This window comes from Cervus canadensis, chromosome X (genome assembly GCF_019320065.1).
Source record: "Cervus canadensis isolate Bull #8, Minnesota chromosome X, ASM1932006v1, whole genome shotgun sequence".
Lineage (NCBI taxonomy): Eukaryota > Metazoa > Chordata > Mammalia > Artiodactyla > Cervidae > Cervus > Cervus canadensis.
In genome coordinates, this window is record NC_057419.1 from 48,296,908 (window position 1) to 48,321,205 (window position 24,298).

General features: G+C 43.9%; 1 protein-coding gene across 2 annotated transcripts in view; it reads left to right on the forward strand.

The window, feature by feature from the left end:
• The window catches only part of SRPX (sushi repeat containing protein X-linked), a 138,798-nt gene that overhangs the window by 53,422 nt on the left and 61,078 nt on the right, over nt 1-24,298 (forward strand). Inside the window, exons 2-4 of one of the 2 annotated variants that reach the window (XM_043458060.1) lie at nt 3,063-3,122; nt 8,412-8,603; nt 11,890-12,066. In XM_043458060.1, coding sequence (XP_043313995.1) covers nt 3,063-3,122; nt 8,412-8,603; nt 11,890-12,066 — 429 coding nt within the window. The remainder of the gene's footprint in view (nt 1-3,062; nt 3,123-8,411; nt 8,604-11,889; nt 12,067-24,298) is intronic. The other variant, XM_043458062.1, reaches the window with a different exon arrangement.

A 24,298-nucleotide genomic window follows, 5' to 3' on the forward strand; every position in this document is an offset into this window, starting at 1 on the left:
CTCCTCCAGGGGATTTTTCTCACCACGGATCAAACCTGTACATCTTACATCTCCTGCACTGGCAGGCAGGTTCTTTACCACTAGCGCCACCTGGAAAGCCATATATATGTGTGTGTGTGTGTATATATATTCAGTTTCATACTTCATCCTGTATAGAGTTTGCAGTATCTGCTTTCCTGCTTGGTTATATTTCACACATATTTTCCAGACTTGATTAGTGGCTATAAAATAGTTTGTTGATATAAAATAATTTGCTCATGCCCCTATTGTTAGATGTTTAATTTTTCACTATATTAAACAACATGTGATGACTCTGTCTTAGAATGCTGCTGTCCTGGTAAAGTGGGGCTGTGCACCCTAGGTGCCCTGTCTCTCCAGTAGGTCTCAGTCCCGTCCCATCTCTATGGAGCGTCCCTTCTTTAACACATCTCCAGTTGATTCTCTGTGAGTGTTTTTGTGATGGTCACGGAGATGCATTGATCAGATGTGCCTTCAAAAGGACTGATTGTCTCAACTGGGGGTAATGCTGTTCTCAGACACCCGTCAGCTTTCAGTCCCTTAAGAGCTTGCCTCAGCTGTTAGGAGTGCTTCACCCAAGTTCATATCCTCGAGGTGGGCCGTATCCAATGACCAGTGGAAATAGGGATAGTAGGGTACAGCCATTTTAGTCCAACATCAGAAGCTGTCAGGCTTCCCCAGCGGCTCAGTGGTATAGAAACCACCTGCAGTGCAAGAGCCACAGGAGATGTGGGTTCGATCCCTGGGTTAGGAAGATTCCCTAGAGGAGGGCACGGCAACCCACTCCAGTATTCTTGCCTGAAGAATCCCATGGACAGAGGAGCCTGGCGGGCTACAGTCCATGGGGTCGCAAAGAGTCGGACACGGCTGAAGCGACTTAGCATGCATGCATGCACGCACAGAAGCTGTCACAGGGCTGATTTTAAAGCTTGACTTCTCCCTCTCTCCAAACATACTTCCTTCTTATCCCTTTCAGAGGTGTGGATCCCTAATAAACACTGCGTGTACTAAACTCCATCTTGTAAGATATTATACCTCCCAAAGAGCCCAACCTGTGACAGTTGTCTTCTCTGCTTAGAGCCAGGAATCAGTCCAGATCCTCTTACTACCTAGATAGATTATATGGAGGCCAGGGTGACTTGAAAAGAGGGAATTGCTCTTAATATGAGACATATCTCACAACACTGAGAAATGTGCCATATAGAGTTGGAGAATTCACCAGTTCTGGAGGACTTCCAGTTCAGCTCTGATCTGGGGGAAGGGGGCAGGGTAGGAGGGGAGGGACAGTAAGTTTTTAAAAGCTTCTGATCCGTTCAAAACATATTTTGGAAACTACACTTCTTTGCATTAAGTGAATAATAAAATCTATTTTCCATTATGAAAGTAACATATGTTTATAATGGAACATTTAGAAGAGAAGAAAGAAGAGCATCCAGTGATCAAAGACTCTTTTCCATGCATTGTTTATTTTGAATTTGTTTTACATTATTATAAATCATACCATTTATATAATTTTGTTACAGCACGTTTTTCATTTAATATTATAACCTAAGCCTTTTCTGTTTTATTTAACCTTTTATAAACATTTTAATGACTACCTTATATTATATCCAGTGAATGTACTTTGGTTTATTTAACCATAATAGTGACTGTTCGGTCAGTTTATAGTCTTTTTCTATTTTTAATGATGTTGCAAAGAAATCTCTGTAAATTCTTTTAATTTTTTAAAATTGGAGTATAGTTGATTTACAGTGTTAGTTTCAGGTATACAACAAATGCAAATTCTTTTTCTATATTTAATATTATTTCTTCGGGATAGATTCCCGGAAGGGGAATCACTGGATCAAGGGATTTGAATATAGGCTTCTAATTCATGTTGCTAGGTTGCTTTCCTGAAGAGTTTTGTGTTCATTTTTTGATATGGAATAAGGAACAGTTTATGTAATTTTATACCTGCCTGGGTGGCCAGAGACCAGGTAAAGAAACCTGAAGCAGAACTGGGCTTCTCTAGTTGGGAAAGTCCTTTCCGAATGGACATGGTCTGTCCTTCATCACTTTTAATTTCCACTCACCATCTCTCATCCAGGATACAAGTAGAGCAGGACCATTACTCAATTCTCTTGTGGAGCTTTGAATAAACTCATAAAAGAGAATGTTCTTACCTGTGATGGTTGCAGTCCCTGCTGGTAAATGTGTGATCAAGATGTTGCTAATTCAACAGTCAGTGATCAGAAGAGGAAGGCTAGAGGAAGAGATCTCAAAATTCAAGATTATTGCTTTGAAGTTTGGGGCCTGATACCGCTCTAGAGCTTAAGAATCACCATTCACTGGAATTCAACAGTTAACATTTGAAAAATGATTCAGTTCCAACTTCCAAATAAGTTTAAAATTTTAAATTAAACACAGACTTTCTCTCCGAGGTTGTGGTTTTCAAGGGTAGCAGGACTCATCAAGAAATTTGACTTTAGCCATGCCTGGGTGAGAGGTTTCGAACAAACATCCATGTCATCAGTTTCAGCCCTCATTTCCTACAAATAGACAAAGGCAGCTTTGAACTTCTTTTGTCATTAAGACATTTGATTTGCCTCCTTATCCTCCACCCAAGTTCGTTTCACAAGATGGACTTATTTTCAGGTACCATAAACACCCAGTTCTACCAGATTTTCTTTGACTGCTGGAGAAACTCTGGGCTGTGCCTGAGTCACACACATTTTACTGCGTCTCCGCTGGCATGAGATTCATATTCATTGGCCTCTTCTCAGAGTGAAGTTGACTTGCTCTCAATCTCGAGTCCAGAATTCCAGTGGACACATGGTGATTCCCAAACCATTGGAGGCTCATCTTGACGGGCTCTGGCAATCTCAGTCCAGCCGGGTTCACTCTGAGCGGTCCCCTGTCCCTTTGTGAATGGCCACAGAAGCTTTCACTCTTGCTCTGCGTTCTAATAGCCCCTCTTGCATGAACTGTGCCAAAGCAGTGCTTCAAAATATTCATCCATATCATGTGGCTTTTCTTGCTGCAGTTTCTGTTCTTTTTTATTGTAGGATCTGGAGATTCACCGCTAGAAGATGATGAAGTCGTGTATTCAGACGCTAAATATAAAGGTGAATGCTTTGCTTATGTGCTAATGAAGACCTGCTGATGCCAGGAGAACTTTCCCTCTTGCCCTGCAGAACCGATTATAATAAAGTGACCAGACAACACATTTTCACTTGTATTCCCTGTCCAGAAAAGAAAATGTTTAAAAAGTAACATGCATATGCTCCCATTTAAAAGAAAATACAGAAAAAAACAAATGAAAGAAAACTAAAAGCATTTGAAAATCTCTGAAGTGCTGCCCTTCAGCACCCCAGTGGTCATTTTATTCTCATCAATTTCTTTACTATCCTTACTTCTGCAAAGCCAAGCTCTAGCTGATGAAAGTGAAAATCAAGCCATGAGTTCTACCTAATTCATACATTACAGCCAGACTCATCCTGAGTAAACCTTCCAAGGTCAAATCTGGACCCAGTGCTGCTAATGTACTGAGATGAATGGGGAATGAGAAAACTTGATTTTCATAAGCTCATTTCATTGTGCTCTTTCTGAGTGTGGCTTGGCTCCTGAAATGATGAGTAAAGTGTGTTGACCAATGAAACTTTAATGATAAAGAATTCCATCTCTACACATTTTCAGCAATTCACCCCTTCCAGCAGGTATAAAAAGCCTAATCAAGAACGTTCTATGCAGGCTCAGGTAAGTATGTCCATAAATAAATATTTTCTACTGGTGAGTTGTTTCTTTGAAACTTAAGGAGTCCTGAGAAAAGTGAAGGTAAATTTAGATTATTCCTTGCTGAATTCAGTTCCTTTTACATTTGAGATATAATTTGAATCAAATTGCTTAATAAAGTTCTATCATGGCTTTTTGTCCAGAAAATTTGTCTATATTTTGGCAAGAGCACTCCCCTGCTCTGTCATGATGTATCTGACTTATAGGAGGATGAGGGTAGTACTGGCCATTCTTTGGTTGGAGAAAGTCCTTCAGTTGTTTTCTACACAAGTGAACAACCTTTCTAATATAATGACTGGTACCTATGTCCAGGTGTGTTTCCCACCATATTCCATGTTTGCTTATGACCTGTGACTACAAATACTCATTCCTATCCATAGCTCCTGTATTACTGCCTCAGGAATTAACCAGTCAAGCAAAGCACAGACTTGTTAATGAGTTGTTTGGAGTAAGGTGGTTTTCCTATTCCTAATACTTCTTAATTGATTGAGAGTTTAAAAAAAAATCTTCCTAAAACACATGCATACCCATGTGACCCTTCACATGTATAAGAGGCATTGTGTAGTGCCCTTGGATCATTGTTCCCAGTGTTCATCCTCCCTTCACAGCATTGGATGTATGGAAGGTAGACCAGATGGCCAAAATATGTGCTTGCCCTAAAGCTCATCTAGAATATTTAAGAATATATACTTCTTAGGGAATTGTTTTCATTGTCAGTTATTTTTAAATTCTAAAACTTAGAGGCAAACCATTATTCACCAGGCGATTAGTTGTAGATCCTCAGGCCCCTACACAGTGTCTGGCACAGAGTATGTACTCAGTGTTTTTTAATTAAATTTATGATATAAATCATAATTTATAAAAGAAAGAAGATGTGAAATGTAACCAACACTTAATGTGGCAAGCCTGGCTTTTGATTCTTTTACTTGGAATGCTATTCTGTGTTCACACTAGTGGAGGGGAGGAGGAAGGCATTAGAGATATGTTGTTGTTACTTATTTACAGATGAAGGAACCGCAGATTAGAGAGGGGAGGTGACTTGCCCAGACTCACACAGCTAGCAAACATTATGTTTGGGTTTAAACTCCAGATGTTTTAGCTCAACATCCAGAGTTTACTAGTGGTTCCTCCTTAGTCTGCTACATGATACTGCTTACCCCCAGGAACTCCACAATGGCCCAGGGAGATGAAAAAGCTTTCCAGAAGAATTAATTTAGGTTTCTTCCTAAATAAACTGTCTTAATTGAAGCAGCATAAGAGCTTCCTTTCTGTAAATCTCTATTTTAAACATTTTGCTAATTCACTTTTTAAAACATTTATTTTTAAAATTAATTTTTATTGGAGCATAGTTAATTTATGATGTTGATTTGTTTTCTACTGTACAGCAAAGTGAATCATTTAATACACATGTAACTCATGGTATTTGCATGCACTTCAAATTCAAGTCACTTTGTGACTTTTTCATTACTGTCACTGCAGGGCTGTTAAAATGTCAAAATACCTTCCAAAGATTTGTCTTGGGAAGTAATCCAAAAGAAATTCCTTTTGAAAAAAAATAAAAACAGGATTCTTTCCCCCACATGTTGACAACAGCATAGCTTTTGGATAGGTAGCCAGCACTGTTTTTTAGCTGGGTGAAGGCTTAGAATATCTTAATTAAAAAAAAGAAAACTGCTAATGGCCTGGTTGTACTGAAGTATGTGAATTTGTGATACATGTATATGCCCATCATTCTGTAATGTACCTGCTAGCGTTAAATATTTGTCCTGGGCACAGTTGTGGAAAAGACAACCGTAATATGTGTGCAGAGCATTGTGGGTCTGCTGCCTGACATTGGTTTACTCTAAGACCCTGTACTTCCTAACCTCACATCAAAGTCCAGAGGTTGGAGGATGTGAGTGTTTTCAACATTCGAGCAAAAAACAAGTAGAGAATTGGATGCCCTTCCAGGTTGTAAATCTGTGGAATTGTGATTGGAACCCACAATGTAAAAAGGATTTGCCTTTAGCTGGAAGGATTATGGGAGAATACCCAAAGTTATTAGTCAGAAGGAGTAAGGAGGTAGATGTGGGTGTGAGATGGGTAGGAGGGCAGAGAGGCAGAATTTGAATTTGAATTTGAATCATACAACTACAAAGCTAGATGGGAAATTTTTTTGGACATTTTCAAACTGGTATAAAATTTGATCAGAATAAAAATAAACATTGTATTGGGTTGCCCAAAAAGTTCATTCAAGTTTTTCTGTACCATCTTAGGGGAAAACCCAAATGAACGTTTTGTCCAATGCAATAGATGGGACTTCTAAAATAATTTCATCAGATTCCTTACTTATGTAGATTAGGAACCTGAGTCCCTGAAAAGTGTTTTGAATTACTAGGAGATGATAGATTTAGATAATATGAGCCCAGTCCTCTTGACTTTGCCCAGTATCCACCATACGCTACCAGCTCACTGTTTTCATCACCTCCCTCTGGGTCTCCCGTATTCCTTCTCACCTCATCACCCATCTGCCCTGATGGGGATTTCAGTTGCTCTCTCTGGAGCCCAGTTCTCAGTCCAGGATTTCAGTTTGGCCTGTGAGATGGTGACAAAAAGGCAGTGAAGGGGACAAGTTGGCAGGAGAAGAAGAGGCTGTAACTAGAGAAGCACAGAAGCGTAGCAGTCCACAAGGGGAACTTAGAGGAAGTGAGGTAGTGGGGGAGTTAGGGAAAGGGGGTGGGGCAAAGAGGACAAAGACAAAGAGGTAAGGCCACAGATGACCTTTAAGATCTAACACTGTGGAAGTCCTTTGTGGACCATACAAAGCGCTTCTTTGAGCTTTAAAACACTAAGTACATTTTGGAGTTTCCTTGTGGGTGGTCTTTCTTATTACAGTTGGAAAAGAAAGGCAGAAAGAGAGGGAGGGAGAAATATACATCACTTCTAGTAGTCATAGAAGCCAATAGGTTCCAAGTCTTGGAGTGGTAGGCATCTATGGATTTTTTCAGAATTTATCATAAGGACTTTTAATTATAGAAGAAATATCCACAGCTTGTCAGTACTAAGCAAGCATACCCCCAAAGGCTTCTCATTTACCTGCGATCTTGAAATCTCTTACCTTCGTGGCTTACCAGGAGCCATCACCAAAGAAAGAACTAAAACATTTAAAATCGGTTCAAAAATTCTTTTATACTTAGAAGAAAATACTGGAGATAGTCTGCCGCTTTGTACTTCACTTCAGGGTCAGATTTTTCTCATTTTAAAATGTTAGCACGTACAGACTGGATGTGTAAACCCCAGAGGAAGGAAACTTCATTCCAGAAAGGGCTGGAGGCCTGGTGTAAGTTCCTGCAAGTCTGTATCCACGTGGTCAAACTTAATCAGCTCTAGACTAAGCCTGGGACAACACTTCTCCCCAGGAAGTCCAGGAAATTCTGCTTGAGCAGCTTAGCACCCATTTGCAGCTGTCTGCAAAGCATTATATGATGAAAATATTAGCCAAAGGCGATGTCAGAGCACATAAGTTAAAAGAAAAAAAAAGGAAAACAGCCTATGCACGAGACCTGGACAGGAAGGGCTGTTGGTTTTCATGGTTGAGAAGCAGCCAGAAACACAAGTCAAATAGGGAGTTTCCTGTGTGGCCACATGATGGCGCACAAACCCCACTGACAGCTCAGGTGCTAGGGGAAAGTGAGGAGCGTGGCAGCCGCAGGGAGGGGACACCTGTTCAGGGTGCGGAGAGCCTGACAGACTTGACGGAGCTCGTCTCTGGTCCCCATTGATGTGTAGTGCGAAGTGTGGGAACTTTCCAGGAGCTAGTCTTGTCCTGCTAATTTTATGGCTCTCAGCGAGCACCTACTAAAAGCCCAGGGAGAGGTTCTAAAGTATGTGTCGCCCTAAGCTGTACTCTGGGCAACTACGAGACTGAAATCAAAACACCCTGCAACTTTGCCATTGGAGAAGGGTGTCATCTTTTACCTAAAGGGGGCTTAACTGCAGACATCTGAAAAGGGAGGTTGCTTCCCAATGGGGAGTCACTGTTCTGTGACTTTAAGCCCAAATTATATCCTGTGGCAAAACCCTGGAAATTGTTGCTGTATCCACACTCATTAAGATGGGATTATGTGTTTTTACAGTGACTATGATACAAACTTGGAAAAAAATCTAAATTGACCAATTATTAACTCCCTGCCGCCATGTATGGATGGTTGGGGTTAGAGTTCACAATGGTAACAGTTGCTCTCAAGAGAATTCTGTCTCTAGTCAAGGGAAATATTCAAAAGAAGAAGCATTCATTGAGCATTTACTATGTGCTAGGCACTGTGCTAGTTGCTTACTATGCATTTTTTTCAGTCCTTGTAAGAGTCCTATGACATAGGTAGGAGTATTGACTCAGGTTAAGTAATTTGTCCAATATCACACAGCCACCAATGGAGGAACCTGGACCCATACTCAGATATATCTGACACCTAGTCCCGTGACCATAACCTCCCCACCCAGAGACACCTTATAAGACATGGGGCACTATTTGGAGGTCCAACATCTGGAATGCAGCCAGTCAGGGACTTTGAGACTGAAAAAGGCACGTTTTCTGAAGATGTCATTTTCTATTTCTCCTTTTTCTTTGTTTCTGCTCCCTGTAGACATCCCATGGTGCTCCCCCATCAAGGTGAAGTACGGGGATGTGTACTGCAGGGCCCCTCAAGGAGGATACTACAAAACAACCCTGGGAACCAGGTGTGACATCCGCTGCCAGAAGGGCTATGAGCTGCAGGGCTCTCCCCAGGTGATCTGCCAGTCAAACAAACGGTGGTCGGACAAGGTCATCTGCAAACGTGAGTAGCCTGGCCCCATGTGGGGACCTCAGGGCCAATCAAGGCCAAAGTTCTTTTTTTGTTTGTTTGTTTTAAAGATTTTTTTTTTAATGTGGACCATTTTTGTTGTTGTTATTTGGCTTTTTGGTTATTTGGTTTTGTTTATTTGGCTGTGTTGCAGTATGTGAGATCTAGTTCCCAGGGATTGAACCTGGGCCTCCTGCATTGGAAGCATGGAGTCTTAGCCTCTGGACCATCAGGGAAGTCCCTGATGGTGGACCATTTTTAAAGTCTTTACTGAATTTGCTACAGTATTGCTTCTGTTTTCTGTTTTGGTTTTTTTGCCCCATGACATGTGGGATCTTGGCTCCCCGCCCAGGGTCTGAACCTGTACCCCCTGCGTTGGAAGGTGAAGTCTTAACCCCTGGACCGCCAGGGAAGTCCTGGGGCCTAAGTTCTTTTGCTCTGAGATCAAGGATTTTTACTGAATGTTTTGCGGGCTGTGATGAAAAAAACTCCTCTGTGAGCAGAAGCCAATGTGTTCCTAAGATATGGCAGAAGATGACACATTTCAGACAGAGGGGTGTGATTGGCTGTTTGAAAGAGGAAGAGAACAGAGGTTTGTTTTGCACTATGTTATGTCTGTTTATAATGAGTGCTGAACCCTGGAAAGGTGTTGGGGTTGAGAAACAAGACACATTCTACCATCAAGGGTCATCTGCCATCAGGAGTCTCACAGAACAGCATCAGAGACAGCAGGCAGAGGAGTAAACCACAGTATAAGTGCAAGAATGGTGCTCTGGCCCACCTCCAAGCTCCTCCTTTATGGGAGGCAGATGGTGATTGCAGCCATGAAATTAAAAGACTTGCTCCTTGGAGGAAAAGCTATGACTAACCTAGACAGCATATTAAAAAGCAGAGACATTACTTTGCCAACAAAGATCTGTCTAGTCAAAGCTGTGGTTTTTCCATTAGTCATGCATGGATGTGAGAGTTGGACTATAAAGAAAGCTGAGCACCAAAGAATTGATGCTTTTGCACTGTGGTGTTGGAGAAGACTCTTGAGAGTCCCTTGGACTGCAAGGAGATCAAACCAGTCAATCATAAAGAAAATCAATTGTGAATATCATTTGAAGGACTGATGCTGAAGCTCCAATACTTTGGCCACCTGATGCTAAGAGCTGACTCATTAGAAATGACTCTGATGCTGGGAAAGATTGAAGGCAGGAAGAGAAGGGGAGGACAGAGGATGAGATAGTTGGATGGCATCACCGACTTGATGGACACAAGTTTGAGCAAGCTCTGGGAGTTGGTGAAGGACAGGAAGCCTGGCATACTGCAGTCCATGGGGTCACAAAGAGCTGGACACAACTGAGCGACTGAACAACAACAAATCAGTAAGCAAATGGAAACAGAAAACACTACAAAAAAGGGCAAAAATCAAAACCAGTTGCAACATAAAAGAGAAAATGCAAATGGCTAAGAAACCAGGGAAGAAAAGATTTGCCTCACCAGTGTCAACGAAAATAATCAATAAACAATCTATAATAGAATAGAAGAGAGTTTTATCTGAGCCAAACTGAGGACTCTGTGGTAACCCAAGGATGAAAGAGCAGATAAAGCCAAGGAGGGCCTTGGAATGCAGGAATGGAAAAGCCAGATCCTTAGCGTCCTTCTCTCCCCCATGTTGTAACTATTAATGGATTTCAGGTCCTTCTGAGCAGTATAACCTGTCTCCCCTCCTACCCCGTAGGGAGAAGGTATTTGCCTTACTCTTCCCTTCACCAAGTATACATGCCTCATCTAATCAGCAAATGACCCACAAGACCCCTGTCCCACTCCTTGTACCCTGGGTATAAAAGTGGAGTAAGTGCCCCTGTTCAATGTTGGTTCTCCCTTGAGTTGGCCCGCTGTTCTATCAGCATCTCCCACTCTAATAAACTTTATTTCCCTCTCAAAAAAAAAAAAAGGTGCTCTGCCCTGGACTACTGGAAGTAGAGAGAAGTGCTCCTCCACGAGGTAGAGCTTAGGGAGGCAGGAAAGAATTACCCCCTGAATGATGCTCATTCCCTGAAAGGCACCAGGCCTCAGGGGAGAAGACTGTAAGCGCATTTCAGGGGCTGACTTTGAACTTCCTGAAAAGTTCTGTCTCACTTGGGAAACTGCACATTGCACAGCATGGTTGAAGCACATTTCAGGTGCCATTGCTTTTCCAGACCGCTGTCATGAATGGGGCACTTGTGTACCAAGCGTTTCAAACACATGCAATTTTGGCAACAACACTGTTGATATGGGTGCCTTTAACAGTTGGGGAAACTGGGGTTGGGGGCTGCAGCTGTGTGATCCAGTCTATGTAGACGACTATACCATTTGGGTGACTATCCTGGACAGTATGTGCTTCTCCCAGGTGTCCTGGATGCCCTGCTACCAGTTGCTCTTCATGACTTGTACCGTTGATTGACCTTCCTCCGAGGAAGAAGAGGCTCTGCTCCTTCAGAGCACTGTTTTCTCCATCCTAACAGGGAAATCATCCCCCGTGGGCAGCCTCTAGCTGCCCAGTACTACTGACGGGTAAAGGATTCTGAAAGCCCAGCTACCATGCCTGGAGGCAGGGCAGACTCAGGTGTCAGTCATGCTCCAGGGCTCCCTTGCAAGATCGGGCTGAGGCTCACCTGGCCTGAGATACCACCTTGTCCCCCATCCTCCTCTCCCCGTCCTGCCTCCCCCACCCTTCACTGTTCTCCCCTGGAAGCACATTCTTACTCCAAATCGGAGTTTGGAGCAGAGAAAGGTTTATTGCAGGACAAAGCAAGGAGAATCAGTGGCTCCAGCCCAAACTCAGCCCACCTCCCAACTGCCTGGAAGGTTTTATCACAGCCTGTTTAAAGGCCAGGTGTGTGTGTGGAGGGGTTGTGGGTCTCAGGGTACAAGATAAGTTCATGCACAGTTCTTTGATTGGTTGATGGTGAGGTAACAGGGTGGTTAACATTATAGGCGCCAGGGGTCTGGGGTCATCAAGTAGTTCATTGCGCCCATTTGGTGGTGGTTTTAGCATTTGAAAAACTCAGGGAGTGTGCATCAGATACTATTATCTGGGTCTTCAGAGAGGAGTTAGCATGGAGGATATGGGAAGAGGTCTGCCTCCCCAAAGGCCCCATGGCATCCTGCTTGGTGACACCATCCATCTTTTCTCAGACTTCTATCTGCTTTATTTCAGTTCACTTTCCCCTATGCTTTCAGTTTCTGGACTCTGAAACTCCGTGACAAAAACTAAGACATGCTGAATCTCTGGTTTTCTCTTTTTCAGAAAAGCGATGTCCTACCCTTGCCATGCCAGTGAATGGAGGGTTTAAGTGCGTCGACGGTGCCTACTTTAACTCCCAGTGTGAGTACTATTGCTCGCCAGGATACACGCTGAAAGGGGAGCAGACAGTCAGGTGTATGGACAACAAGGCCTGGAGTGGCCAACCAGCCACCTGTGTTGGTAAGAAAATATCACCAGTCCTCAGGAGGCACCTACTTTGGGAGGAGCAGGGGGTGTCCATACAGTGGATTTAAAATTTTTATTTATGTATCTATCTCTACCCAGTCTTAGTTGCAGCATGCAGGATCCCTAAATTGCTGCATGCAAACTCTTAGTTGCCACAGGTGGGATCTAGTTCCCCGATCACGGATGGAACCTGGACCCCCTGTATTGGGAGCATGGAGTCTTAGCCACTGGACCACCAGGGAATTCCTCATAAAGTGGATTTTAAAGGAAGCACCTGTGTTCCATGTGCAACACCTAAGGGCCCAGTTTTGCTTTCTGTGGTTCTCGTCATCCCTATTTCTCTGGCTCAGCACAGACCTAGCCTCAGTCTCTTTGCTTGAGTTGACTTCACAGCTCATGGCTTTCCCGTGACTTGTCTCTCTCTTGGATTGCAATCGAGGCAGCTGGAGGCTGGCGGAGAGAGGTATGGGGCAGTCCTGCTATTTTAGTTCCGGGATGTGCCCTGAGCATTGAACAGAGTTGTTGACATTTGGCCGGATGGTCCTGCAGGGAGCAGCTCTGTGCCTTTCAGCCCACAGACGTAGTTCCTTTGTTAGCGACTCTGGGAATCAGCAAATGCTCAGTGGGCTAAACTGGCAGGGTTTTGGCTGTCTTACCTGACTCTGGATTTGTTGGCAGTAGTTCTTAGTTGTGGTTCTGGGGAGCCTTGGCCGCAGCCTCGTTGGAACTCTTTTTTTTTTTTAATTAATTATTTTTGGCTGCACTGGGTCTTCATTGCCTCTCTCGGGCTTTGCTCTAGTTGTGGTGAGCAGGGGCTTCTCTTGGTTGACAGTGTGCGGGCTTCTCTTGTTGCAGAGCACAGGCTCCAGGGCACACATATTTTGGTAGTTGCAGTGTGTGGGCTCAGTTGGGGCACACGGGCTTAGTTACTCTGTGGCATGTGGAGTCTTCCTGGATCAGGGCTCGAACCCATGTCCCCTGCATTGGCCGGCAGAGTCCTATCCACTGTGCCACCAGGGAAGTCCTCGCTGGAACTCTTTACACATGCAAATTCAGGGCCCCACCCCAGACCTGCTGAATCACAAACTCTGGGCATGGGCCCAGCACTTGGCACTTTAAGGAGCCTTCCAGGGCGTTCAGAAGAGCTTAAAGAGAGAGCCACTGATCTAAGCCACTCCAGTTTGGGGATCACCTGGGAACCTTGGTAAAAATGTAGCTTCTGCTTCAGGAGATCTGGGGCAGATTCTGGGGTTCTGCTAGACCTCGCTCTAGACAAGGTTTCTGAATCTTGGAATAATGGACATCTGGTGTCAGATAATTATTTGTCATGGGGTCCTGTCCTTTGCACTCTAGAATGCTTAGAGCCTTGGCTTTTACCCGCTAAATGCCAATGACATCTTTCCCCAGCTCCCACATGCGACAACCAAAAATGTCTTCAGACATTGTCCAATGTCCTCTGGAGGGAGGAGGAGAGGGAGGAGAAAAATCACCCTTCCTTTGAGAATCACCCATCTCTGAGCAGTGGATACCCACCCTGGCTACTTACTAGAATCACCTGAGTATCTTTTAGAACCTAGCCATGCCTTGATCCTGGGTCTTCCCCAGTAGCTCAGCAGTAAAGAATCCACCTGCATTGAAGGAGACCTGAGTTCAGTTCCTGGGTTGGGAAGATCCCCTGGAGAAGGACATGGCAACCCACTCCAGTATTCTTGCCTGGGAAATCCCATGGACAGAGGAGCCAGGTGGGTTGCAGTCCATGGGGTTGCAAAAGTGTGGGACATGACTTAGTGACTGAACAACAACACACCCTGGTTTTACCCTAGAGATTCTGACTCAGTTAGCCTGATGTGGGATAGCTGAAGGAGGTGAGTGGCATTATAAAAACTTCCCAGGTGGTTTTCATGCACAGCCAGACTCAGGACCATCATCTGAGAGCAGTGGATCTCAGAGAGTGTGGACTCCTGACCAGAAGCATTAGAAATGCACATTTCCAGGCCTGCAGGATTGTCGATGCTGGGGTGAGGCTTACCGTGAGGCAATCTGCATTTTCACAGGCCCTCCAGGACATTCTGATGCTCTAAAGGTTGAGAACCTGCCTTGGAAGATCAAATTTGGGAAGAACTTTCGTACCTTTTGGAGAAGGAAATGGCAACCCACTCCAGTATTCTTGCCTGGAGAATCCTATGAACAGAGGAGCCTGGCGGGCTACAGTCTATAGGGTCGCAAAGAGTCAGACACAATTGAGCAACACAATACTTAGTACCTTTTAACGCAAAATAATGCCCAGCAGTTTGAGCACCAGCTGGAAGCTTGTTAGAAATATAGACTCTTAGGACCTATCCCAGACCCGACAGATCAAAATCCACATTGTAAGAAGATCCCCAGGGGATTCCTATGTCCTTTTAAAGTTGAGGCAGACTGCTCTGGGACAGTGGTTTTTAACTCTGGCTGCAGTTTAAATCTGAGTATCAGGGGCCCTGGCATTTTTCCAAAACTAATCCAGGTAATTGAAAACTACTATCCCAGGAGACTGTTGACTCATAACATGTTAGAGCTGCCAGGACCCAGCCTAACAGAACATTCTAGTCCAATCCCCCTTCTGCAGATAAGGCCTTGACTTTGTTGATGTTGCATAGAGCCAAGCCTATGTCTCCAGGCTTTTAGGCTCAAAGTCCCTGAATCCAGAGACAGCTCTGGCACAGAGGTGGCAAGGCAGCTGACCACAGGAGCCTGGCTCCTATGCTGCTTGGGTCTGCCCATCCTGCAAAGAACCATTCAGCTCAGTCTGCGCCTGCCCATTCCCCCAAGGACTCCTTCCTGACAGCTCAGCGTCTGGGCAGACAATCCAGGGATGTGACTGAAACTGGATGCTGCGCTCTGGGGGCAGTTGTACAACAGCTTCTCTGGCCTTGGTCCTATGGGTGTCTTCATGACAGTACCACTGTCCACTATCTCCCTTGGCAGCATCGGTCATCCTTATTCTTCAGTTATAGCCAGGGGACTGACCCAAGATGTGAGCCTTCTACATCACAGCCCGGACCTTATCTTACATCCATCTTAACAAGAGCACCAGGTCCAAGTAATTTCTCAGATAACTGACTCAGATTTATTCCTGGCTTCTCTCTTTCTATGATTTAGATGGGAGTTTGAATTTATCAGTAACTGGGAAGACAGAAAGCATTCTAGGTGTTTCCAACAGAGGAGACGTTAATACAGGGTAGTGGTTACAAACACATAGGAAGGGCTGGAGGGACAAAAGAGGAAAAAGACTGTTGCCAGACATGGTGTGCGTGTGCACTCAGTCGTGTCTGACTCTTTGTGACTCCATGGACTGTAGCCTGCCAGGCTCCTCTGTCCATGGGATTTCCCAGGCAAGAATACTGGAGTGGGTAGATTCTCCAGGCAACCTTTCTGACCCAGGGAAGCGTGTCCTGAATTGGCAGGCAGATTCTTTAGCACTGCGCCACCTAGAGATTAGTTAGAGCAGAAATGCATCCCAACCAAGGGCTGGGGGGAGCAAAAGTGGCCTAGTGGTGTTACCCAAAGTCCATAAACTCACCCTGAGGCTGACATGTCTGCAGCTGACACCATCATGGATGAGAATGAAGTCAGGAGCCCAGGAAACCTTCAGGAAAGCCCCTATCAGAAGCCTAATGGCTTCCCTCTTCATCCTGCCCTCTGTTCTCATGGGAGTGCCTCCCATTGGCAAACCTAGCTGGCACCCAGCTGGCAGAAGGAGTCCAAGACATGTCAATTTGAGAATTTCAGTACAGGCAGTAAAGATTTCAGTGCAGGTGATGATTTAAAAAAAAAAAAACTGAGTGCCAACAGAATCTGTGCCACAGAAGCCTTTTTCTTTCTTTTATTTATTATTATTTTTTGGCGGTACTGTGTCTTTGTTGCTGCACGTGGACTTTCTCTAGTTGCGCTGAGTGGAGGGCTACTCTCTAGTTGTGATGTCCAGGCTTCTCATTGTGGTCGCTTCTCTTATTGTGGAACATGGGCTCTAGGCACACAGGCTCTAGACACATGGGCACACGTGGTTGTGTCACACAGGTTTAGTTGCCCCGAGGCATGTGGAATCTTCCTGGACCAGGGATTGAACCCATCTCCCCTGTACTGGCAGAAGGATTCCCAACCACTGGACCACCAGGAAGTCCTCAGCAGCCTTGCTCTGAGGTCTTAGACATCTCCCTGTAAATCGCTGTCGTTCTCAGTGAGGAGGAGCCTGCAAAGCGGCCCTGCTCAGCCCGTGCATGTAGGATAGTGCTCAGGCTGTGAGCTCCAGGCACACTCTTCTAGAAGGACATGACCTGAGGCCAGATGTTGAGGTCAGAAGAGCCCCTCCCAGATGTTGCTTTCACTCGCTGCCTGGTGACCTGGAGTGTGCAAGCTAGCTCTTCAGAACACTCCACTCCACTGCCCCCCCACCCCCACCCCCCGGCTTTGAATGTCTGTTCCCTCACATTGGAAGGGGCAGAGGTGATGGGAGGGGAGGAGATACTCGAAAATCTCCCTGCTGAGCCAGCACTGGCAGAATCCTCCAGGGATCACAGTGTTCAGATGTCCAGATTGTGCGTAACAATGGAAAGAAAGTGCTGATTGTTCTCAAAAAGCAACAAGCGTGTCTTAAGCCGAACCAGATGGGCCTGGAACCTTCCCAGAGGGAGACAGAAAAAACTAAGAAATGAACCCCAATTCCAGGGGATTGATCTTGGAGTGGGACAGAGCAAGGTACAGACATCTTTGGGGGTAGGGGAATTGGTGCATGCAGTGGGAGGGGTGAAAAGGAGATCAGTGATCAATGAGCTCCCAGGAAAAAAAAAAGGAAATAAGACACAGCAAGCAGGCAAATCTTTCTTTGATTCTGTGACAGAGAAGCTGGAGTTTGTCCCCTGTGAATTTTACTCCAGGGATGTCATGGACTCTTTGGCTTTCAGTGTATTATTAAATGAATTTATTGACTTGGTATGTTGGCAGGGCTTGGGGGTCTGTGAGCACAGCTTGGAGCCTCAGCCTAGTTTAGGAGCTGACACCTGGTGGCCAAGGAATTCTCAGATTTCTACACTGCCTTGAGCAATGCCTCTAGGTCCAGCTGTGCTGAGTGCTAAGGAAATCCTCTCAGTTCTCCTTCAGATCTGGAGGGAGGAGAGAACCCTGGGCTGGCTTTTGATGCTGAGGTGGTCAGTTCTGTGGTCTGGCTAATTTGAAAGGACCACAAGTCAAAATTCATTCTCTTAGGCAGCCTACACTCTGGCAGTAGACTCAATGTCCATGGTTATTTCAAAAACAGATATAGATAGAAATAAGTCAATGTAGGAGGAAGAAAAACATACTGCAAATTGCAGGAGGGTAAAATATTTAGAGAGCCACAACTTCCATTGATATATATATATAAAAAACCAAACCCATAGACTGTAACAACTATTGTTTTGGGGTATATTTTTTTCTTTCTTTCCATTTTTAGTCCTTTCCGGTTACATTGGCATGTAGATATAACAATGGACAGTTATAATTACAGGTCCTCTCCTTTGGACCAACACTTTTCCCTAGGCCAACAGGAAGAGAAAAAAAATTCAAGTAAATTTAAAACCCATGGACAATGAAAACCGAGCAAGTATCTTCAGATACACAGTGAGCCCCATTGAGATGTTTTAACAAAAGACCATGTACAAACCATCTTGCTTCCTGAAATTACTCTCTGCTTATTTTATATTTCCTGTGGAATAGAATAGTTGGAGAGTTAACACAAACGGAAGTCTGGAATAAAAAAAAAAATCTCTGCAGTTTTAGATACGCATATTGATGGACTACTTTTCCGGCTTCCCAATTATCTGACAGCTCGGTTGACCCAGTGACCCACAAGGAAGTTTGCTGGGCAGAATGGTATTATTTCTAGAGATTCAGCTGAGGATACAAATGTCGTGGGGCTAAGAATAAATGTATCAGGGCATTGCTGTAAATGCTCTGAAATCATACAAAATTTTTCCCAGGTTGACAAATACACATTGTTTTATAAACTTTCAGGAAGCTAGTTTCAGCTTTGCAACAAGTTGCTTGATTGAGATACTACTCCACTTTTTTTTTTTTTTGCCCCACTGCATGGCATGTAGAACTTGCCCAACCAGGGCACGCAGAACCTAGCTCTCTGATCAGGATCGAACCCGCGTCCCCTGCATTGGAAACTTGAGGTCTCCAGTGGTTACACTACCACCTTGGAAGTCCGAGATACTGCTCCACTTTTTAAACTGGCAAGATTTTTAGCACAAACTAAACAGGTAAACTGTTATTGCACCACTGTAGTATATCCCCAATGAATTTTTAGTTTGGCATCTTTCTGATGAAGATAGTGACTTCCAATTGTGGAATTCTTTGCTTCTCAACTCTTTGGTCCATTGGGAAAGTTTCCTTATATCTCATATGGTGCCAAAGAAGTGGAAACTCGGTTCAGGGACATGCACATGGATTACAGTCTAGCTGGGGGAAGCAAGCAATGAGGGAAGTTTTCAGTGGCCAGGTTTGTTCTGCCTTGGTTAGTCACTCTCTCTCTGTGCCAGGAAATGACCACTTCTTCCCTCCATCAACAACCTCCAACTATTTTATGTTTGTGTCAGTAATCTATTGCTGCACAACCAATCACACAGAACTTAGTGGCTTCAGTCAACCATGTTATGGCTCATGGTTGTTTGGGTTGGCAATTTGGGCAGGGCTTGGTGGAGACAGCTCACCTTTGTTACACATAGTCATGGCCAATGTCTGGGGCTGGAGGATCCAAGATGGCTTCACTCCCGTGTGCAGCATCTCATTCAGAGGTCGCTGTACTGGCTAACATTTGATTCCCTTTTTTCTTTCTCCCTTCACTTCTCATCTTCTCCACTTGGCCTCTCAAGTCAGATAATTGGGCTTCTTTAGATGGCAGCTGGCTTCTGAGCTGGTAAACACAGAAGGTGCCAGACTCTTTAAGGGCCTACGCCTGGGACTGGCATAGAATCACTTCCCTTGCATTCTGTCGGTCAAAGCAAGTTACAAGCCAGGCACAGATTCAGATGGAGGGGAGGCAGACTCTACCTCTTGGTAGAAGGTTGCTATTGTTCAGTTGCTCATTTGTGTCCAACTCTTTGCAACCCCATGGACTGCAGCCTGCCAGGCCTCCTTGTCCCCCACCATCTCCTGGAGTTTGCCCAAGTTCATGTCTATTGCATCAGTGATGCCATCCAACCATCTCATCCTCTGTTGCCCCTTCTGCTTCTGCCTTCAGTCTTTCCCAGCATCAGGGTCTTTTCCAATGAATCAGCTGTTCACATCAGGTAGCCAAACTATTGGAGCTTCAGCATCAGTCCTTCCAATGAATATTCAGGATTGATTTCCTTTAGGATTGACTGGTTTGATCTCCTTGCAGTCCAAGGGACTCTCAAGTCTTCTCCAACACCACAGTTTGAAAGCATCAATTCTTCGGCCCTCAGCCTTCTTTATGATCCAGCTCTCACATCCGTATATGACTACTGGAAAAACCATAACTTTGACTAGATGAAACTTTGTTGGCAAAGTGATGTCTCTGCTTTTTAATATGCTGTCTAGGTTGGTCATAGCTTTTCTTCCAAGGAGCATGCATCTTTTAATTTTGAGGCCGCAGTCACCATCTGCAGTGATTTTGGAGCCCAAGAAAATTAAGTCTGTTTCTGTTTCCATTTTTCCCCCCAGCTATTTGCCATGAAGTGATGAGACCAGATGCCATGATCTTAGTTTTTTGAATGTTGAGTTTTAAGTCAGCTATTTTATTCTCCTCTTTCACCTTCATCAAGAGGCTCTTTAGTTCCTCTTCACTTTCTGCCATAAGGGTGGTGTCATCTGCATATCTGAGGTTATTGATATTTCTCCCTGCAATCTTTTTTTGTTTTTTTTTTCCTCCCTGCAATCTTGATGCCAGCTTGTGCTTTATCCAACCCGGCATTTCACATGAAGTACTTTGCATATAAGTTAAATAAGCAGGGTGACAATATACAGCCTTGATGTACCCCTTTCCCAATTTGGAATCAGTCCATTGTTCAATGTCCAGTTCTTCTACCTCTTGCTTCTGACTGTTGCTTCTTGATCTGCATACAGGTTTATCAGGAGGCAGTTAAGGTGGTCTGGTATTTCGTATCTTTAAGAACTTTCCCCAGTTTGCTGTGATTCACACAGTCAAAGGGTTTTCTGTAGTCAATGAAACATAAGTAGATGTTTTTATGGAATTCCCTTGCTTTTTCTATGATCCAACAGATGTTGGCAATTTGATCTCTGGTTCCTCTGCCTTTTCTAAATCCAGCTTACATCTGGAAGTTCTCGGTTCATGTACTGTTGAAGCCTAGCTTGAAGTATTTTGAGCATTACCTTGCCTAGCATGTGAAATGAGCATGATTGTGCAGTATTTTGAATATTTGTTGGCATTGCTCATCTTTGGAATTGGAATGAAAACTGACAATTTTCAGTCCTGTGGCCACTGCTGAGTTTTCCAAATTTGCTGACATATTGAGTTCAGCACTTTCACAGCATCATGTTTTAGGATTTTAAATAGCTCAGCTGGAATTCTGTCACCTCTAGTAACTTTGTTCCTAGTAATGCTTCCAAAGACCACTTGACTTCACACTCCAGGATGTCTGGCTCTAGGCGAGTGATCACATCATCATGGATATCTGGGTCAGTAAGACCTTTTTTGTATAGTTCTTCTGTGTATTCTTACCACCTCTTCTTAATCTTTTCTGCTTCTGATAGGTCCTTGCCATTTCTGTCCTTTATTGTGCCCATCTTAGCATAAAATGTTCCCTTTATTTTCTTGAAGGGACTCTAATCTTTCCCATTTTATTGTTGGTAGGAGGAACCGCATGTATGTAAGGGGATTATGGGTAGCCACCTTCCCAGGAAATTCACTAGAGTATTCCTTGTTAGAAATCAGAGCTTAGAAATCATTAGTGAAATACATCTTGGAAGATGTCATACCAAATTTGAAAAAAACAGGTGTGGTTGCTTATATCCTATTTCCAGGTATATTAATAAGGCCAAAATCATAATACTTTAAACAAGTTAGAACTTCCATTCTCATATAAATGTCCAGGCAGTGTCCCAGACCCAACCTCCTCCTCCTTTTTTCTTCCACTCTCAACTTGCAGCTTTCATCTGCAATCAAAGATGGCTGTTCACAGCTCACCACTTCATACACATTCAAACCAGGGTGGAGGAAAAAGAAAGAGGAGAGTACCTCCCGCCCCAAACACATACATACCTTTTTAAAGCACAACCCAGAAGTTGCACATGTCACTTTTTCTCACAGCTCACTGGTGGAACCCATCCCATGGCCATAGATAACTTGAAACAAGGCTTGGAATCGAATCTTTTTTCTGGAGGGTCACAGGCCCAGGAAGACTTCTTTTCTTCTGACGAAATGGACATACATGGGCTTTTCTCCACTTGCAGAGAATGGGAGATACTCTCTACTTGTGATGCGCGGGCTTCTCATCCTGGTAGCTTCTCTTGTTGTAGAGCACAGGCTCTAGGGTGAATGGGCTTCAGTAGTTGCGGCTCCTGGGCTCTGGAGCACAGGCTCCAGAGTTGTGGCACATGGGTTTACTTGCTCCACGGCATGGGGAATCTTCCTGGACCAGTGATCAAACATGTGTCTTCTGCATTGGCAGGCAAATTCTTAACCATTGGACCACCAGGGAAGCCCTCACCCTCTTTTTTATTCCCACCATCTATCTCATTAGACATAGTAAATATTCCCAAGTATGTAGTATAGCTTCACAGATAAACAGTGGTTGACACAGTGCGACATGTTTGTTTCTGGTATTTTATATGCAGAGAAGAAACTAGAGCACAGAGGCAGGGGACAGTTTGTCAGATGTCTCCAGTGAGTGGGGCAGAGGCCAGGATGTTCGTGAGAGTTGCCGGGTTGCCACACCGTAACTGGCCCTGTGGGTGCTCTGACTCAACAAGGAATTGTGATCAGGTTTCTATAGTAACTTTGTTTATTTCATTCATGGAAATTTATAATAATGTAGAAATAGCAGTGATGGCCACGGCTGTGTAATAATAGGCTTCAGTTTCTGGAGCATCTGCTGGAGGGCAGGCCAGCTAGTCTCATCAGCTGAAAAAAAGGGCCTGATGCTTGAGAATCTGACAGGGGTCCACTCTGCTGCTGCTTTTCCAGGGTTTATGGGGAAGTTGGATGTGATGACCAGGAAAGAATGTGTATGCAGAGGATGGAGGGAAATAACTAGCTCAGCAGTAGGCAGACACACAGAAGTCTTCGACTGATTAAAATTTAAAAATATGTGATCATGTCTTAAAATCCTAGACCGCAAAGTTCCCAAAGAGAGGAAAGGCTTCCCAGACTATAAATGGGGATGATGACAACAAGATTTAGTCTAGTGGTTGGTGACGAGAATTCAGTGAAATAATGTAGGGAGGGTCAGTAAATAAATATTAGTTATTATCGTTAGTGCTTTATTTCCTCTTGGTTCTTGTTTGGAAGAACACCGCTTCTGAAAAAGTAGGCCAAATTCGACTGATCATTGTTAGCTGTCAGAAGCTGGCTTTGGGAAGCTCTGAGACTATTCACCCAGATAACGTAATTTGGAGCTGTGTTTGCTCAGTGTCAATATGTCTAGTTTATAGGGAAAACAATCCAGCATATCATCCAGATGTTTAGTTTACATGACACAAAGGGTAAGAATATCTTTTCACTCTGACAGTGTTGCTCCAAGAAAATATGGTAACACTAAGTAATTTTATATTGAAATCTATTTCCCTTCCTCCTCCCCTCCCTTATGGCTTTAATTTTTTTTCTATATTCAGTATTGTTGTTCAGTCGCTCTGTCATGCCTGACTCTTTTGCAACCCCATGGGCTGTAGCCCACCAGGCTCCTCTGTCCTTGGGATTTCCCAGGCAAGAATACCAGAGTGGGTTGCCGTTTCCTTCTCCAGGGGATCTTCCCTACCCAGGGATCAAATCTGTGTCTCCTGCATTGGCAGACAGGTTCTTTACCCCTGGGCCACAGTACAGCATTTTTAATTGAGATATAATTCATTTTCACACCCCCCTCTTTTAAAAAATATTTTTGCCCATGCCATGCAGCATGTGGGATCCTAGTCCCCTGATCAGGGATTGAACCTGCACCCCATGCAGTGGAAGCACAGAGTCCTAACCATGGACCGCCAGAGGAGTCCCTTGGCTTCAATTTTTAAAAAAATAAATATGCTTTCTATTATGAGCTTGCTGACTATATTTGACCAGCAGGGGGCAGGTATTATATACATATCTTTCTGATTCTCCCAAAGCTGAAAAATGTTCATCTGAACTATAAAAGTATGTCTTCTATTACCTATCATAGTAAAAACAAAAAAGGACTGTTTTTAACATCTTAGCAACTGAAAATAGGCACCTCTAACTCATTTAAAGCAGGTTTCATTTCACCATCTCGTTGATAAACTATAAGTTCTAAGAAACATATTTTTTTCACAGTTACTATCCCTGAAATTAGCATGCATCTCACAATTGGTGACTTAGATTTAATAAAATATAGTTATTCACTTTAGGATTAGCATATTATGGCTGTAAATTCACACTCCACTGAGGCATGGCATTGAATGAAAATGAATTTGGATCGCTGAAGACACTACTGTTTAACAAATTATTCGTGATTTCTTTCCCTAAATAAAATGACTGTTATTGGACAAGACACAAGAGAAAGTGTATGAAGACTTGACTTGGTGCATTTAGTCTCTCAGAAATGTTTGTGATTCAGAATCAAAGGACATTTCATTTTCATTCAGGCTATAGTAGTATTTAAACAATTACCATATGTATGCGTTAGTATACTGTATTGGTCTTTATCTTTCTGGCTTACTTCACTCTGTATAATGGGCTCCAGTTTCATCCATATCATTAGAACTGATTCAAATGAATTCTTTTTAATGGCTGAGTAATATTCCATTGTGTATATGTACCATAGCTTCCTTATCCATTCGTCTGCTGATGGGCATCTAGGTTGCTTCCATGTCCTGGCAATTATAAACAGTGCTGCGATGAACATTGGGGTGCACGTGTCTCTTTCAGATCTGGTTTCCTCGGTGTGTATGCCCAGGAGTGGGATTGCTGGGTCATATGGCGAGGGTGGGATGTTCTGAGAGAACAGCATTGAAACAAGTATACTATCAAGGGTGAAACAGATCACCAGCCCAGGTTGGATGC